Genomic DNA, 18,966 nt, shown 5'->3' with positions numbered 1-18,966 from the left:
CCATTTAGACTGCTTGTCGAATGAGAAGAGGTTTTATTTTTTGCATCTGTTAAAGTTCTTTTTATGTAAAATTAACCATTTGCCCACTTTATCATGAAATATTTTAAACACAGAGACTAGTAGAGAGTAAGAATACCTGCGTATTCACTACCCAACTTTAAAAAATGTTAACATTTGCCAGATTTATGTCGCATTTTTAAAAATAAAAGTTAAACTCTCCCATTCGTCTTTGTAGTGGTGACTATTGTCCTTATTTGGTGTTTCGCATACCCAGTAATGTTTTTTAACGTTAGTACTTAGGTTTGTGCTATTTATATGCATTTTATATCTAAAACTTAACAATGTAACAGTAATATATATTTCATATATAGTTACATATTAATGTTTATGATTTTTTTATATCTGTTTTTGTTTTTTCTGTTACCCAATTTTCTGTTGGCTCTATCTTTGCTTATCAATTTGTAAGAGTATTGTTAATACTAATCCTTTTTTGTTACTACATTTTGCTAATATCTTTCACTGTGTGGCTTCTCCTTTATATTTATGTTCAATTTTTTTACAGATGTTTTTGATTTTAATATTGCCAAAACTGTCATATTTTATTGTTTGTGCTTTTTGTCTTGGTCAAGAAATCCTGTCTACCTAGATCAGGACGGTTCTTCTGTATGTTTTCTTTTAAATCTTCTGGTTTTCCCATTTATATATTTAATCCACATGGAACTAACTTTGTATAAAAATCAATGTGAAGTAGGGAATCTAATTTTTTTTCCACATAGGTAGCTAATTGTCTGAGTACCATTTATTGAGTAGTCTATTCTTAGTTTATAATGCCATCTATATCATATCAAGTTTTCCCAAATATGTAGTTCTGTTTTGGGCACTTTCTGACTTTCTACTAGCACCACACTATCTTAATTACAGAATTTTTGTAAGTCTTGATATGTAGTATGTCAAGAGTTCCACACATTGCTGTTCTTTGTAATTGCCCTTGTTACACTTAGTCCTTTATAAAAAGACTTACTGGGATTTTTATTGGAACTGAGCTGAATTTATGGATCAAGTAAGTTTTTATTCCATGAATGTTGTATAAGCTACAATTGGTGAGAATTTTGATAATCTTTTTGCCTTAAATATCTTATAATTATCCACTTTGGGAGGCTGAGGCGAGCAGATCACGAGGTCAGGAGATCGAGACCATCCTGGCTAACACGGTGAAACCCCGTCTCTACTAAAAATACAAAAAAAAATTAGTCGGGTGTGGTGGCGGGCACCTGTAGTCCCAGCTACTCAGGAGGCTGAGGCAGGAGAATGACATGAACCCACGAGACAGAGCTAGCAGTGAGCCGAGATCATGCCACTGTACTGCAGCCTGGGCAACAGAGGGAGACTCCATCTCAAAAAAAAAAAAAAAAAAAAAAAAAACTTAAACTGTCTCCGTGAAATTTTTTTCCATATTTTATTTTTTATTCCTAGATTATTTTTGCTGTAGTAGTTGCAAATGGGCTTTCTGTTTTCTTTTTACATTTTCCAGTTGGTTATTAACTGGTATGGCAGAATGCTATTTTTTTAATGTAAATATTATATACATCATAATCTCAAACTCTTTATTAGTTCTGATGGTTTGGTTGAAATTCTCTTTAGTTATGTGTAGCCAGTTATGTAATTTACAGATAAGCTAGCATCCTTATATTGGTCCTGACTTCCATTGGAGTGCTTCTGAAGTTTTACTGTTAAATGTGAAGTTAGCTTTTTGTTTTTGATAGATATCTTGTCAAAATTCTCTCTCTCTACCTTGTTCAGAGTTTTTTTATTTTGTTTTATTTTTATTATTTTGTTTGAGATGGAGTCTCACTGTGTCTCCCAGGCTGGAGTGCAGAAGTGCAATCTCGGCTCATGGCAACCTCTACCTCCTGGGTTCAAGCAATTCTCCTGCCTCAGTCTCCCGGACAGTTGAGACTACAGGCGCATGCCACTCTGCCCAGCTAATTTTTGTATTTTTAATAGAGATGGGGTTTCACTGTGTTGGCCAGGCTGGTCTCGAACTCCTGAACTCAGGTGATCTGCCTGCCTAGGCGTCCCAAAGTGCTGGGATTACAGGTGTGAGCCACTACGCCTGGCCCTTACCTTGCTCAGATTTTTATCGTGAAGAAATATTAAATTTTATGAATGGCTTTTCTGCATCTGTTGAGACCATTGTGTGTATTTTTGCTTTAATATGAAAATGTGGGAATAGGAACTGCTCTGGTCTGCAGCTCCCAGCGTGATTGACGCAGAGGACAGGTGATTTCTGCATTTCCAGCTGAGGTACCTGATTCATCTCACTGGGACTGGTTGGACACTGGGCGCACTCCATGGAGGGTGAGCCGAAGCAAGGCAGGACGTCACCTCACTCAGGAAGTGCAAGGGGTCAGGGAATTTCCCTTTCCTAACCAAAGGACACCATGACAGACTGTACCTGGAAAAACGGGACTTCCGCCCAAATACTGGGCTTTTCCCACATTCTTAGCAACCAGCAGACCAGGAGATTCTGTCCCATGCCTGGCTTGGCGGGTCCCATGCCCACGGAGCCTTACTCAGTGCTAGCACAGCTGTCTGAGATCAATCTGTGAGGCAGCAGCCTGGCAGGGGGAGGGGCGTCTGCCATTAGTGAGGGTTGAATAGGTAAACAGAGCAGCAGGAAAGCTCAAACTGGGAGGAGCCCACTGCAGTTCTGCAAGGCCTACTGCCTCTATAGACTCCACCTCTGTGGGCAGGGCATAGCTGAACAAAAGGCAGCAGAAACTTCTGCAGACTTGAAACGTCCCTGTCTGACAGCTCTGAAGAGAGCAGTGGTTCTCCCAGCACGGTGTTTGAGCTCTGAGAACGGACAGACTGCCTCGTCAAAGTGGGTCCCTGACCCCCATGTAGCCTGACTGGGAAACATCTCCCAGTAGGGGCCGAAAGACACCTCGAACAGGCAGGTGCCCCTCTGGGACAAAGCTTCCAGAGGAAGGATCAGGCAGCAATATTTGCTGTTCTACATCCTCTGCTGGTGATACCCAGGCAAACAGGGTCTGGAGTGGACCTCCAGCAAACTTCAGCAGACCTGCAGCTGAGGGACGTGACTATTAGAAGGAAAACTAACAAACAGAAAGGAATAGCTTCAACATCAACAAAAAGGACATCCACATAAAAACGCCATCTGTAGGTCACCAACATCAAAGACCAAAGGTAGAGAAAACCACACAGATGGGGAGAAACCAGAGCAGAAAAGCTGAAAATTCTGAAAATCAGAGCACCTCATCTCCTCCAAAGAATTGCAGCTCCTCGCTGGCAATAGAACAAAGCTAGACAGAGAATGACTTTGACGAGTTTGTCGAAGTAGGCTTCAGAAGGTCAGCAATAACAAACTTCTCTGAGCTAATGAGCATGTTCTAACCCATTGCAAGGAAGCTAAAAACCTTGAGAAAAGGTTAGACGAATGGCTAACTACAATAAACAGTGTAGAGAAGATTTTAAATGACCTGATAGAGCTGAAAACCATGGCACAAGAACTTCGTGATGCCGCACAAGCTTCAACAGCTGATTCAATCAAGTGGAAAAAAGGATATCAGTAATTGAAGATCAAATTAACAAAATAAAATGAGAAGACAAGATTAGAGAAAATGTTGTTTATTGTATCAGTTAACCTTCTATCGTTGAACCATCCTTGCATTTCTTAATGAACTCTGATTAGTCATGATTTTTTTCTGATATGCTATTCCAAATTCTATTCTAGGCCAGGTGGAGTGGTTCACATCTGTAATCCCAGCACTTTGGAAGGCCAGGGCAGGAGGATTGCTTGAGGCCAGAAGTTCGAGACCAGCCTGAGCAACATAGCAAGACTCTTATCTCTATAAAAAATTTTTAAATTGACCAGGTGTAGTGGCATGCCCCTGTAGTCCTAGCTACTAGGGAGGCTGAGGTGGGAGGATCCCTTTGAGTCCAGGAGTTCAAGGCTGCAATGAGCTGTCATCATACTGCTGCACTCCAGCCTGGGTGACATAGCAAAACCCTGTCTCCAAAAAGAAAAAGAATTCTATTCTAATATTGTAAGACTGTTGCATACATTTTCCTAGGTAAAATTGAAGTTTTCTTTCTTTGTACTATTCTGGTTTTGTATCAAAGTTTTATAGCTAGAGAAATTTTTCTGTTGAGTCTATTTTTTTTTTTTTTTGAAAGTGTCTCACTCTGCCACCCACGCTGCAGTGCAGTGGTGAAACATGGCTCACTGCAGCTTCTACATTCTGGGATTAAGTAGTCCTCTTGCCTCAGCCTCCTGAGTAGCTGGGACTACAGGTGCGTGCCACCATGCCCAACTAATTTTTATATTTTTAGTAGAGATGGGGTTTTGCCATGTTGCCCAGGCTAGTCTCAAACTCCAAGGCTCAAGCAATCCACTCACCTCAGCCTCCCAAAATGCTGGGATTACAGGTGTGAGCCACCTTACCTGGCCTAATTCATTTCTTTGTAGGCAGACTGCCTTCTCCTTAGTAGCCTTGATATGTTTGGTCCTCTAGCTTTATTATATTGTATCCAGGTATGAATATACAGACACATACACACACACATTTATTTTTTTTCCTTCCTGCTCAGTACCCACCATATTCAGTCTGAGGATTCATGTATTTTTTTAATTCAGGAAAATTCTCACCAATTATACCTTTAAATATTATTTTAAGTTTTGTTTGAACACTAGTCTTTACTATCTTCTTCTGTTAAGCATTATATCAGGAATAGTGTCTGCTATAAGTAACAGTATCGGACTTACTGTGATTTGGACTATAAAGACATTTATTGTTTAGTTAGCAAGAAGTCTAGAGATCTGCCTTCTCAACATTATCATCAAGGGACCTAAGTTTTTCCTGACTTCCTTTTTTTTTTTCTTTTGTCAGCTCTCTGACTTTTTGGCCATCTCTGTCTTTTGTTTTGTTTGTTTGTTTGTCTTGAAATAAGTTTCACTCTGTCACCAGGCTGGAGTGCGGTGACACAGTCATACCTCACTGCAGCTTCCGCCTCCCAGGGCTCAAGCAGTCCTCCCACCTCAGCCTCCCGAGTGGCTAGGACCACAGGCACATGCCACAATGCCCACCTAATTTTTGTATTTTTTGTAGAGACGGGTTTTCGCCATGTTGCCAAAGCCCATCTTGAACTCCTGGGCTCAACTGATCTTCCCACCTAGGTCTCCCAAAGTGCTGGGCTTACAGGCATGAGCCACAACTCCCTGTCTTATTCTTTGCTCCTTTAAAAAGAACCTTACCGCACCCCCTGTCTGGCTGCTTTCAATTTCTCTGTTTTAGTGTTCAGCAATTTGCTTTGTTAGGCCTCAGTGTGGTTTTCTTTGTATTATTCTGGTGGAATTCATAGGGATACTTGAATCTGACTTTGATGCTTCTCATTAATTCCAGAAAACGTTAAGCCATTATTTCTTTAAATATGGTTTCTATCTATTGTCACTTTACTCCTTTAACTCAACTTGCATATATACCCCCATGTGTCACTATACTCTCTGTATCTTACTCTCTTTTCTGTATTTATCCTTCTGTTTCTTATGCTTCATTCTGGGTATTTTCTTCCCGTCTGTTTCTAGTTCACTGATATTTTTCTTTCACTGTGTCTAATCTGGTACTAAACCAGTCACTGAGTTCATAGTTTCAGGTTTTGTTTTGTTTTGTTTTTAGTTGTAGAATCTTCATTTGGTCCTGCTTTATATTATAGTTCCTATTTTCTTCAGGAAAATCCCAATCTTGCCTTTTTTTATTTGAATATATTCAACATAGTTGTTTAAAGTCTCTGCCTAATAACTCTATAATAACTCTATTATCTGGATCCCCTTTGGAGCTCTTTGTATTATCCGAAGTTTCTTTTTTTTTTTTCTGAGACAGAGTCTCACTCTGTTGACCAAGCTGGAGTGCAGTAGCATGATCTCAGCTCACTGCAATCTCTGCCACTCAGGTTCAAGCAATTCTGCCTCAGCATCCCAAGTAGCTGGGATTACAGGTGCCTGCTACTGCACCCAGCTAATTTTTTGTAGTTTTTAATACAGACAGGGTTTCACCATCTTGGCCAGGCTGTTCTTGAACTCCTGACCTCGTGATCCACCCGTAATTTTGTTAATTTTGTTATATAAGCCCCATTATCATTATTATTATTATTATTATTATTAAAATTGAGTCTTGCTCTTTTGCCCAGGCTGGAGTGCAGTGGTACAGTCTTGGCTCACTACAACCCCTGCCTCCCAGGTTCAAGTGATTCTCGTGCTTCAGCCACCTGAGTAGCTGGGATTATAGGCATTCGCCACCACATCTGGCTAGTTTTTATATTTTTAGTAGAGACAGGGTTTCACCATGCTGGACAGGCTGGTCTCGAACTCTTGGATTCAAGTGACCTACCTGCCTCAGCCTCCCAAAGTGGTGGGATTACAGGAGTGAGCCACCGTGCCCAGCCAAGCCCATTTATTTTTAAATGAGAGCTGCACATTGTATATAGACAGTTTAATGTGATTTGAGGCCTAGGGATATCTTTCTCTAAAGACTTTTCCCTTTGACCAGAATGTTAGGCCACTAACAATCTAGAATCACTTTAATCCAATAAAGGATTGAGCTGATTTAAAACTTGTTTTTCATTCCTGCCAGAGTTAGTCCATTTCCTATTAACCTTTTTACCCTTTCTACTAGCATATTTCCCTTTTTAAGGTCCCAATCTGAAGTGTGAGGGTTCCCTATGGCCTTCCTCTTTAGGGTTCTGAACTCCAATTTATGTCTCCTTAGCCCAGGGAGTCTGTTAAAATCTCTGCCTAGCTTCTCATTCTGTCAACCATCTGTTCTGGAATTGGTCCTAGTTTCTAGGGAAATATCTCAAAAGATCTGGCTCTCTGGCTTTTTTTTTTCCCTCCTGGATTTTGACTCCAGAATTCCTCAGTGCCTTGTTCTCTAATGTGTAAACAGAATTCTTTTCTATTTCCTACCCTTCTAGTTCAGTGGGAGGGTTAATCTAATTACCTCGACAACCATTACTTAAAGTAGAATTCCCAAGTTCTGTATTTCCAGTCTGCTCCTTAGTGTACAGCAGCTGATTTTCTTCTTGACTGGTAGTTGAAAACGGTTCCTGTGGGTGTGGCCACCTCTTCTTTTTTTCTTTTTTGTTTTTCGAGACGGAGTCTCACTCTGTCACCCAGGCTGGAGTGCAGTGGTGCGATCTCGGCACACCACAACCTTCGCTTCCCTGGTTCAAGCAATTCTCTGCCTCAGCCACCGGAGGAACTGGGATTACAGGCGCCCACCACCACGCCCAGCTAATTTTTGTATTTTTAGTAGAGACAGAGTTTCACCATCTTGGTCAGGCTGGTCTTGAACTCTTGACCTCGTGATCCACCTGCCTCAGCCTCCCAAAGTGCTGGGATTACAGACGCGAGCCACCACACCTGGCCTGTGGCCACCTTTTCTAATATTTCTAATGGAATTTTTAAAATATTTAAATGTTTTTATTTCAATTTTTATTTCACAGACATTGTTTCATTTCTCTCTCTGATAATTTTTAACATATCTAAAATCATTCCTGAGCTGTTATATAAAATTAGTTTTTTTAATTGGGTTTTATACTTGCTGGTTTTTGTTGGCCTTGTTTCTTAGTGTTTTTATTTCTTCATGTGTGTGGCATTTTTGAGATGGTCATTTTGAGTAGTAATTTTAGAGTTCTGTTTTCTCTCCTTTCCCTCTTCCATATTCCCCTCTCTCTATCTAACAGGTTAGGTTTCCTGTTGCCTCTACGTCTTCCCTCTACTTACCACTTAGGTAAGAATCAGGTGTAAAAACAGTGGGTCAGACTGGACATGGTGGCTCACACCTGTAATCTTAGTTCTTTTGGAGGCCAAGGCAGGAGGACTGCTTGAGCCCAGGAGTTGGAAACCAGCCTCTCAAGATGTAATGAGAACCCATCTCTACAAAAAATACCAAAAAAAAAAAAAAATTAGCAGGCATGGTGGTGTACTCCTGTAGTCCCAGCTACTTGGGAAGCTGAGGTGGGAGGGATTGCTTGAGTCTAGGAGTTTGAGGTTGCAGTGAGCCTCCAGCCTAGGTGACAGAGCAAGACCGTGTCAAAAACAAAAACCAAAACAAAAACAAAAACAAAACAAAACACCATAAAAGCAGTGAATTAGATTAAGGATATCACAGATCAAATCGGTCAGTAGTTCTTTCATTTCCTGGGTTGGAGGCCTTCTCATAGTCCTCTCCCTTTCTCAGTTCTGTAACTTTCTCAAAATAATTAAACTGTCATCAGCAAATTTTATAATCTCTTTGTAGGAGCCAAGGTGACACATCCTCACTCCTGGCCTCAAGCAATGAACTGGTTCCATTCTAATGGAGCTCTTTTCATTTTTGTTACTTCATGGAAGCCTGCATCTTGGCTGTCACTGCCTGTTTACAGAACCAGAATTGAGTAGGCCTGTAGCTTCAGCCCTCCTTACCATGTTACATTTCTGTTTCGTTTCTGTTCCGTAAGTCTGTCTTGTGTTAAATCTAGATAATGTCTGTCTGTCTGTTTTCTCTATTATTGCTTCTACTTTGGAGCAGAACTCCTTAATCAAAGCCTGAATGCGTTACACTATCTGGCCATTCACTAGCTCCTTTTAAATTTTGTTCCATTTTTAAATATTAGATCCAGTAAAAAAAAAAAAAAAAAAAAAAAAAAATAGAGCTCTAGTAGCTTGTTTATAATATTATGATATGTCTAAATTAAAACTTCAGCCTGGATTAGAAAATTACCATTTTGCAGTTCCACATCTAATATTTGTTTCAGGCATGGATGATGAATGGATGCTAAACTATCAAATGAACAGTTGCTGGGGAATAGAATATTTGTGTGGTACCAAACTGTCATCCCATAGATTATATACTAATTACAAAGGGAAAGATACATTTTAATGAAAAGCTCTCATAGTCACCTCCTTAACCAACTAATCAAACTTAGCTTCACAAATAAGGAGGCAATAATATGGCATTTTATGTGCCTCCTAAAGTAATACTGTGTGAAGTAAACAATAGCACTTATGAGTTTTTCTTGCCAAAAAATATTGAACCTGATTCTAATCAAACTGTTAAATGCAATCTTAATTTAATAGGAGGCAAAATAAGAGTACAAGTTAAAAAACACTTTGGGGAAACACAAATCTGGGGGTAGGACATTTCTTTTTTTTTTTTGAGACAGAGTCTCACTCTGTTACCCAGACTGGAAGGCAGTGGCTTGATCTCAGCTCACTGCAACCTCCGCCTCCCGGGTTCAAGCTATTATCCTCCCTCAGCCTCCCGAGTAGCTGGGACTACAGGCGCCCACCACCACATCCGGCTAATTTTTGTATTTTTAGTAGAGACAGGGTTTCACCATGTTGGCCAGGCTGGTCTCGAACTCCTAACTTCAGGGGATCCACCTGCCTCGGCCTCCCAAAGTACTGGGATTACAGGCATGAGCCACCACGCCTGGGCTGGGGGTAGGACATTTCTAGAAAAAAACTGGGTTGACTCTTTAGAAGGTCAGGGATATTTGAAAAAGTTGAATTGTTCTAGTTTAGAAAATAAAGGAAACAAAACAACCAAATGCAGTGTGTGAGCCTTAATTGAATTTTTGTTCAAAAAAAAAGTTTTAAAAGATATTTTTGACTCATGTAGCACAATAATTTAAAAAGCAGCAATAAAAAGGCTAAGCCAAGTGCAATGGCTCATGCCTGTAATCCCAGCACTTTGAGAGGCAGAAGTGGAAGGATTGCTTGAACCCAGGTATTTGAGACCAGCCTGGGCAACAAAGTGGGACCCTCATCTCTACCAAAAAGTTAGCTGGGAGTGGTGGTCTCAGCTGCATAGGAGGCTGAGGCAGAAGAATCACTTGAGCCATGTTTACACCACTGCACTCCAGCCTCAATGACAGAGGGAGACCCTGTCTCCAAAAAAAAGAAGGTGAACTTAAAAGTAGGCAAAGTATCTGAATAGCTATTTCTCCAAATAAGATTGCAGAATGACTAAGTACATGAAAATATGCTCAACATCGTTAGCCGTCAAGAAAATGCAAATTAAAACCACAGTGAAATGCCACTTCATGCCCACTAGGATAGCTATAATGAAAAATATAAGAGCAGATGTGGCCAAGGATGTGGAGAAATTGGAAACCCTCATATATTGGCAAGAATGTAAAATGGTACAGTTGCTTTAGAACACAATCTGGCAGTTCCTCAGAAGGCTAAATGTAGAGTTTCCATATAACCCAGCAAACGTGTCCATACAAAAACTTGTACATAAATGGTCATTGCAGTATTATTTGTAATAGCAAGAAGTAAAAACAGCCCCAATATACATCAACTGATGTGTGAATAAATATAATTTGGCAATAAAAATGAATGAAATACAGTTGGCCTTCCACATCTGGGGATTCAACCAACTGTGGATCAAAAATAGTCAGAAAATAGGCCAGACGTGTTGGCTAACACCTGTAATCCTGACATTTTGGGAGGCCGAGGTGGGAGGATCACTTGAGGCCAGGAGTTGGAGGCTGCAGTGAGCTATGATCATGCCACAACGCTCTAGCCTGGACAACAGAGTGAGACCCTGTCTCTTGAAAAAAAAAGCAGAAAAAAAAATTGCATCTGTACTGAACATGTACAGACTTTTTTCCTTGTCATTATTTCCTAAACACTACAGTACAACTAATTACATAACATTTACACTGTGTTAGATACTATAATCTAGAGGTGATTTTAAGTATACAGGAGGGTGTGCATAGGTTACATGCAAATAGCATGCTATTTTATATTAGGGACTTGAGCATTCATGAATTTTGGTATCTGAAGGAGGTTTTGAAACCACTCCCCCACAGATACCAAGGGCTGCCTGTACTGATACATGCTATAAAATGGATAAACCCTGGAAACATTATGCTAAGTGAAAGAAGCCGGTCACAAAATACTACATATTGTATGAGTCCATTTACCATAGATCCTCATTATTTGTGGATTCTGTATTTTCAAATTAGTCTGCTCACTAAAATTTATTTGTAATCCCCAAATCAATATTCCTGGCATTTTCCCAGTCATTTGAGGGCAAACATAGATCAGGTAAAAATCTGAGTTGTCCCTCAGCTGACAACTGAGGAACAACCGAGAGACAAAAAAAGCAACACTCTGGTTTCTTATTTCAGCTCTCATGCTGTAAACAGTTGTCCTTATCAAAGTCTGTTTAGTGCCGGGTTTTTTCACATTTTTTAATGGTGATTTTGCTGTCTAAAATGGCCCCCAAGCATAGTGCTGAAGTGATCTCTAGTGTTCCTAAGCACAGGAAGGCTGTAGTGTGCCTTACAGATACAATACAGGTGTTAGATAAGCTTCATTCAGGCATGAGCTATTGTACTGTTGGCCATGAGTTGTTAATGAGTTAACAATATACCTGGAATAAAGTGACTTTAAACAGAAACACATATAAAATAAGTATATGTATTGACTGATTGATGAAAGAAGCAATGATTTGGTATCTGCTGGTTCAGAGTTCACAGTGACTTTACAGAATATAACTATCTTAAATAACGAGAATTAACTATATATGGAATGTCTAGAATAGACAAGTCTAGGTACAGAAAGTAGACTCATGATTGCCAAAGATGGGTGGAGGGGTGGGCAGGAAATGGGGAATACCTGCTGATGAATATGGGGTTTCTTTTGTGAGGTGATGAAAATCTTCTGAATTAAACATGGTGATAGTTACACACCTCTGTGAGTATACTAAAAACTATTAAATTATAAACTTTAAAATGATGCCTGGGCACAGTGACTCACACCTGTAATCCTAGCACTTTAGGAAACCAAGGCAGTGGATCATTTGAGCCCAGGAGATTGAGACCAGCTGGGCAACATGGGGAAACCCCATCTCTATAAAAAATTAGCCAGGTATGGTAGCATGCGCCTGTAGTCCCAGCTGCTCAGGAGGCTGAGGTGGGAGGATCACTGGAGCCTGGGAGGTTGAGGCTACAGTGAGCTTTGATTGTGCTACTATACTCCAGCCTGGGCAACAGAAGAAGTTGTCATAGCACCAGGTATATAGGAGGTGTTTAATAATTACTTTGAATTGAATTTATTGTATGCTTAAATAACTGTTTTGAATCTTTTTTGGTTTTAGATCTGCTGATTTGGGTCCTACTTTAATGACAAGACCTGGACAACCAGCACTTACCAGAGTGCCCCCACCTATTCTTCCAAGGCCATCACAGCAGACAGGAAGTAGCAGTGTGAACACTTTTAGACCTGCTTACAGTTCATTTTCTTCTGGATATGCTGCCTATGGAAATTCATTTTATGGAAGCTATAGTCCTTATAGTTACGGATATAATGGGCTGGGCTACAACCGCCTCCGTGTAGATGATCTTCCACCCAGTAGATTTGTTCAGCAAGCTGAAGAAAGCAGCAGGGGTGCATTTCAGTCCATCGAAAGTATTGTGCATGCATTTGCCTCTGTCAGTATGATGATGGATGCTACCTTTTCAGCTGTCTATAACAGTTTCAGGGCTGTATTGGATGTAGCAAATCACTTTTCCCGATTGAAAATACATTTTACAAAAGTGTTTTCAGCTTTTGCATTAGTTAGGACTATACGGTATCTTTACAGAAGGTTACAGCGGATGTTAGGTTTAAGAAGAGGCTCTGAGAATGAAGACCTCTGGGCGGAAAGTGAAGGAACTGTGGCATGCCTTGGTGCTGAGGACCAAGCAGCTACCTCAGCAAAGTCATGGCCAATATTCTTGTTCTTTGCTGTTATCCTTGGTGGTCCTTACCTCATTTGGAAACTATTGTCTACTCATAGTGATGAAGTAACAGGTAAGAGAACTGTAAGGGAACAGGTTCAGATACCATATAACAATCTCAAATTTCAAGAATATATTTGTTAGTTTTCTTTATATTTGTTTGTATTTACTGTTTCTGTCCAGTTCTATTTTCAGTTAAGAGCTTCAAAACTGGCAGAGAAATATATAGCAAAAATAGGTTTGCTGATTAATTTATTGTTAGTTCAGTTTAACAGTGCACATTACCTTACTGTTTACAAGGTACTGAAATTGGTGCTGTGGAGGATACAAAGATACATAGGGCATAATTCCTATCTTCCTAAAATTTGTTGGAAGGGAGGTGGTTTAAAACACATACACAGGTAATTGTAATGAGGCAGAAAATGTGATAAGAAATACGACAAATGGGGAGAGACATAAGATTTCTTGAACCCTTTTTTAATATGCAAGACACTGTGCTAGGTATTTTGTGTATTTTATCTCATTTAATTATTTCAACAACCCAAGCAGATAGGAATTATCCTCATTTTGCAAGTGATAAAACTGAAATCCAGAGAACTCACTTACCCAGGGTCACATCTTTAATAAGGCAGAACTATAAACAAAACCAGGACTGGTTGATGAATGTTATGCTATATTCTCTCAACTAGTAGAAAGTATTAGCTAACTTTAGAAAAGGGAAGCTAACATTTTTGACTGTGGTATCCAGGAAGAAATGGTATCTAAGTTAGATTTTTGAAAGCTAGGCAACCTTTCATCAGTTAGATAAAGAAACAAAAACTGTCAAGCTGATAGACCAGCTTGAACAAAAGTATATAGGCAGAAAATATGAGATTTGTTTGGCGGTTGTCCTATAGTATTGCATTGGATAGTAAGAAATAATGCTGAGAAATTAGGTTGAAAGCTAATAGTAGAAGCTCTTAATTGGCATTATGAGACTTAATCTTTATGTAAGGAATAGATGGTTTTTTGGTAGTTTATGTTTGTGTTTATTTTTAAGCAGACTGTGACATACATGTAAACAATAAGTCAGTCTGAAGTGTTTAAGATAAATCAGTAGAAGTCAAAGCAGGTTGTAATTAGATGGTAAAGTGCATAAAGGATTTGGATTGTGTTCACCTTTGTATTCCTACTGTCTGACCTGCTTGGCACATAGAAGGTACTTAATATTTATTAAATTGGAAACATCAATTATGATACTTTTGTATTAGACTGTTTGAGAGATAATGAAGACCCAAAATAGAGTGTGTGAGAAGCAGGATTCATATAATAGATTCAGTGGATGTAGTTACTGACTAAATGAGATATATAAAGGCAAAGTAGAAATCAAAATGCCCTAGACTTTTAAATTTGGGTTATTAGAGGGATAATGTTTTATTCATTAACTCAATACATATTTGTTGGGTGCCAACTACATACCAAAGAATTCTCAGAGCTAGGGATATAACAATGAATAAAATATATTTTAAAAATCTCTGCCTTTGGCCGGGCGCGGTGGCTCAAGCCTGTAATCCCAGCACTTTGGGAGGCTGAGACGGGTGGATCACAAGGTCAGGAGATCGAGACCATCCTGGCTAACACGGTGAAACCCCGTCTCTACTAAAAAATACAAAAAAAACTAGCCGGGCGAGGTGGCGGGCGCCTGTAGTCCCAGCTACTCGGGAAGCTGAGGCGGGAGAATGGCGTAAACCCGGGAGGCGGAGCTTGCAGTGAGCTGAGATCCGGCCACTGCACTCTAGCCTGGGCGACAGAGCGAGACTCCGTCTCAAAAACAAAAAAAAAAATCTCTGCCTTTGTGGCAATCTAATAGGGAGAAACAGTAAATAAATAAGTAAAATATATAGTAAGCCAGAAGGTAAGTGCTATAGGGGAAAAAACAAAACAGGGAAGAATGTTGGGAGTGTCAGGAGTACAGGAGTAGTAACAGGGGTTGCAGTGCTACATATAGTCAGAGAATGCCTCCCTGAAGGAATTAAGGGAATAAGTCCTACAGCTGTTTGAAGGAAGAGTGTTTGAGGCATACGGAACAGCAAAAGTGCAGAGGTATTTAAGTGGCATGTCATGGGAACAGGAAGGAGGCCAGTGTGATTGGAGCAAAGTGTTAGTGGCAGGAGATGAAGGGAGTAGATGGTGTAAGTTATAGACATGTGTAAGAACTTTGGCCTTTATTCAAAAATGGGAAGCCACTGGACATTTGTGAGCAAATGCAAATGAGTAATATGACCTGACTTAGGTTTTTTTTTTTTTTTTGGTGGGGGGGACACAGTGTTGCTCTGTCACTCAGGCTGGAGTGCAGTGGCACAATCTCAGCTCACTGCAACCTCCACTTCTTGGGTTAAAGCAATTCTCCTGCCTCAGCCTCCCAAATAGCTGGAACTACAGGTGTACGCCGCAACACCTGGCTAAGTTTTTGTATTTTAGTAGAGATGGGGTTTCACTGTGTTGCCCCAGCTGGATCTCGAACTCCTGAGCTCAGGCAATCTGCCCACCTCAGCTTCCCAAAGTGCTGGGATTACAGGCATGAGCCACCGCACCCAGCCGATGTAGGTTTTAAAAAGAATACCTTTTTGTGGGCAGTGGCTTCCAAGATAGCCAAATAGGAACAGCTCCGGTCTGCAGCTCCCAGCAAAATCAATGCAGAAAGTGAGTGAGTTCTGCATTTCCAACTAAGGTACCTAGTTCATCTCATTGGGACTGGTTGGACAGTGGGTACAGCCCATGGAGGGCGAGCTGAAGCAGGGCGGGGCATCGCCTCACCCAGGAAGCACAAGGCGTCAGGGGATTTCCCTTTCCTAGCCAAGGGCAGCCATGAGTGACTGTACCTGGAGGAGCGGTACACTGCTGCCCAAATACCATGCTTTTCCCACTGTCCTCACAATCGGCAGATCAGGAGATTTCCTCCTGTGCCTGGCTCAGCAGGTCCCACGCCCACAGAGCCTTGCTCACTGCTAGCACAGCAGTCTGAGATCAACCTGCGATGCTGCAGCTTGATGAGGGGAGCAGCATCTGCCATTGCTGAGGCTTGAGTAGCTCACAGTGTCAACAGAGCGTCCGGGAAGTTCGAACTGGGCAGAGCCCACTGCAGCTCAGCAAGGACTATTGCCTCTATAGATTCCACCTCTGTGGGCAGGGTGTAGCTGAACAAAAGGCAGCAGACAGCTTCTGCAGACTTAAACATCCCTGTCTGACAGCTCTGCAGACTTAAACATCCCTGTCTGACAGCTCTGAAGAGAACAGTGGTTCTCTCAGCATGGTGTTCAAGCTTTGAGAGTGGAGACTGACTCCTCAAGCAGGTCCCTGAACCCTGTGTAGCCTGACCGGGAGACACCTCCCAATAGGGACCGACAAACACCTCAAACAGGCAGGTGCCCCTCTGGGACAAAGCTTCCAGAGGAAGGATCAGGCGGCAATATTTGCCATTCTACAGCCTCTGCTGGTGATACCCAGGCAAACAGGGTCCAGAGTGGACCTCCAGCAAACTCCAGCAGACCTGCAGCTGAGGGGCCTGACTGTTAGAAGGAAAACTAACAAACAGAAAGAAATAGCATCAGCGTCAACAAAAAGGACATCCACACCAAAACTCCATCTGTAGGTCGCCAACATCAAAGACCAAAGGTAGATAAAAACCACAAAGATGGGGAGAAACCAGAGCAGAAAAGCTGAAAATTCCAAAAACCAGAGCACCTCTTCTCCAGAGGATCGCAGCTCCTTGCCAGCAAAGGGACAAAACTGGACGGAGAATGAGTTTGACAAGTTGACAGAAGTAGGCTTCTGAAGTTCGGTAATAAACTTCTCCAAGCTAAAGGAGCATGTTCTAAACCATCGCAAGGAAGCTAAAAACCTTGAAAAAAGGTTAGACAAATGGCTAACTAGAATAAACAGTGTAGAGAAGACCTTAAATGACCTGATGGAGCTAAAAACCACAGCACAAGAACTTCGTGACGCACGCACAAGCTTTAATAGCTGATTCCATCAAGTGGAAGAAAGGATATCAGTGATTGAAGATCAAATTAATGAAATAAAATGAGAAGACAAGATTAGAGAAAAGAGTGAAAAGAAACGAACAGAGCCTCCAAGAAATATGGGACTATGTGAAAAGACCAAATTTACATTTGATTGGTATACCAGAAAGTGATGGGGAGAATGAAACCAAGTTAGAAAACACTCTTCAGGATATTATCCAGGAGAACTTCCCTAACTAGCAAGGCAGGCCAACATTCAAATTTGGGAAATACACAGAACACCACGAAGATACACCTCAAGAAGAGCAACCCCAAGACACATAATTGTCAGATTCACCAAGGTTGAAATGAAGGAAAGAATGTTAAGGGCAGCCAGAGAGAAAGACCGGGTTACCCACAAAAGGAAGCCCATCAGACTAACAGCAGCTCTCGGCAGAAACCCTACAAGCCAGAAGACAGTGTGGGCCAATATTCAACATTCTTAAAGAAAAGAATTTTCAGCCCAGAATCTCATATCCAGCCAAACTAAGCTTCATAAGTGAAGGAGAAATAAATTCCTTTACAGACAAGCAAATGCTGAGAGATTTTGTCACCACCAGGCCTGCCTTACAAGAGCTCCTGAAGGAAGCACTAAACATGGAAAGAAACAACTGATACCAGCCACTGCAAAAACTTGCCAAATTGTTTTTGTTGTTGTTGTTGTTGTTGTTGTTGTTTTTTGAGAAGGAGTCTTGCTCTGTTACCCAGGCTGGAGTGCAGTGGCCAGATCTCAGCTCACTGCAAACTCCGCCTCCCGGGTTTACGCCATTCTCCTGCCTCAGCCTCCCAAGTAGCTGGGACTACGGCGCCCGCCACCTCGCCCGGCTAGTTTTTTTTTTTTTTTTTTTTTTTTTAGTAGAGACGGGGTTTCACCGTGTTAGCCAGGATGGTCTCGATCTCCTGACCTCGTGATCCACCCGCCTCAGCCTCCCAAAGTGCTGGGATTACAGGCTTGAGCCACCGCGCCCGGCCAAACTTGCCAAATTGTAAAGACCATCAACACTATAAGGAAACTGCATCAATTAATGGACAAAATAACCAGTTAACATCATAATGACTGGATCAAATTCACACATAACGATATTAACCTTAAATGTAAATGGGCTAAATGCCCCAATTAGAATACACAGACTGGCAAATTGGATATAGAGTCAAGACCCATGTGTGTGCTGTATTCAGGAGACCCATCTCTTGTGCAAAAAAAGCAGGAGTTGCAATCCTAGTCTCTGATAAAACAGACTTTAAACAAAGATCAAAAGAGACAAGGCCATTACATAATGATAAAGGGATCACTTCAACAAGAAGAGCTAACTATCCTAAATATATATGCATCGAATACAGGAGCACCCAGATTCATAAAGTAAGTCCAGAGACTTACAAAGAGACTTAGACTCCCACACAGTAGTGATGGGAGACTTTAACACCCACTGTCAATATTAGATCAGCGAGACACAAGGTTAACAAGGATATCCAGGACTTGAACTCACCTCTGGACCAAGCGGACCTAATAGACATCTACAGAACTGTACACCCCAAATCAACAGAATATACATTCTTCCCAGCACCACATTGCACATATTCTAAAATTGACCACATAATTGGAAGTAAAACACTCCTCAGCAAATGCAAAAGAACAGAAATCACAACAAACTGTCTCTCAGACCACAATGCAATCAAACTAGAACTCAGGATTAATAAACTCACTCAAAACCTCACAACTACATGGAGACTGAACAGCCTGTTATGGAATGACTACTGGGTAAATAATGAAATGAAGGCAGAAATATGTTCTTTGAAACCAATGAAAACAAAGACACAACGTACTAGAGTCTCTGGGACACATTTAAAGTAGTGTGTAGAGGGAAATTAATAGCACTAAATGCCCACAAGAAGCAGGAAAGATCTAAAATCGATACCTTAACATCACAATTAAAAGAACTAGAGAAGCAAGAGCAAATCAAAAGCTAGCAGAAGGCAAGAAATAACTAAGATCAGAGCAGAACTGAAAGAGATAGAGACACAAAAAACCCTTCAAAAATCAATCCAGGAGCTGGTTTTTTTAAAAGATCAACAAAATAGACTGCTAGCAAGACTAATAAAGAAGAAAAGAGAAGAATCAAATAGATGCAAT

At 40.9% G+C, this 18,966-nt stretch overlaps 1 protein-coding gene across 1 annotated transcript in view; it reads left to right on the top strand.

Annotated features, from left to right (window-relative positions):
• Positions 1-18,966, top strand: part of PEX13 (peroxisomal biogenesis factor 13) — a 34,268-nt gene that overhangs the window by 1,390 nt on the left and 13,912 nt on the right. Inside the window, exon 2 of the mRNA XM_010377559.2 lies at positions 12,174-12,868. Coding sequence (XP_010375861.1) covers positions 12,174-12,868 — 695 coding nt within the window. The remainder of the gene's footprint in view (positions 1-12,173; positions 12,869-18,966) is intronic.

Source organism: Rhinopithecus roxellana, chromosome 17 (assembly GCF_007565055.1).
Source record: "Rhinopithecus roxellana isolate Shanxi Qingling chromosome 17, ASM756505v1, whole genome shotgun sequence".
NCBI classification, from domain to species: domain Eukaryota; kingdom Metazoa; phylum Chordata; class Mammalia; order Primates; family Cercopithecidae; genus Rhinopithecus; species Rhinopithecus roxellana.
Note: the sequence above shows the minus strand (reverse complement) of the source record. Positions and strands in the feature narration are given on the sequence as shown.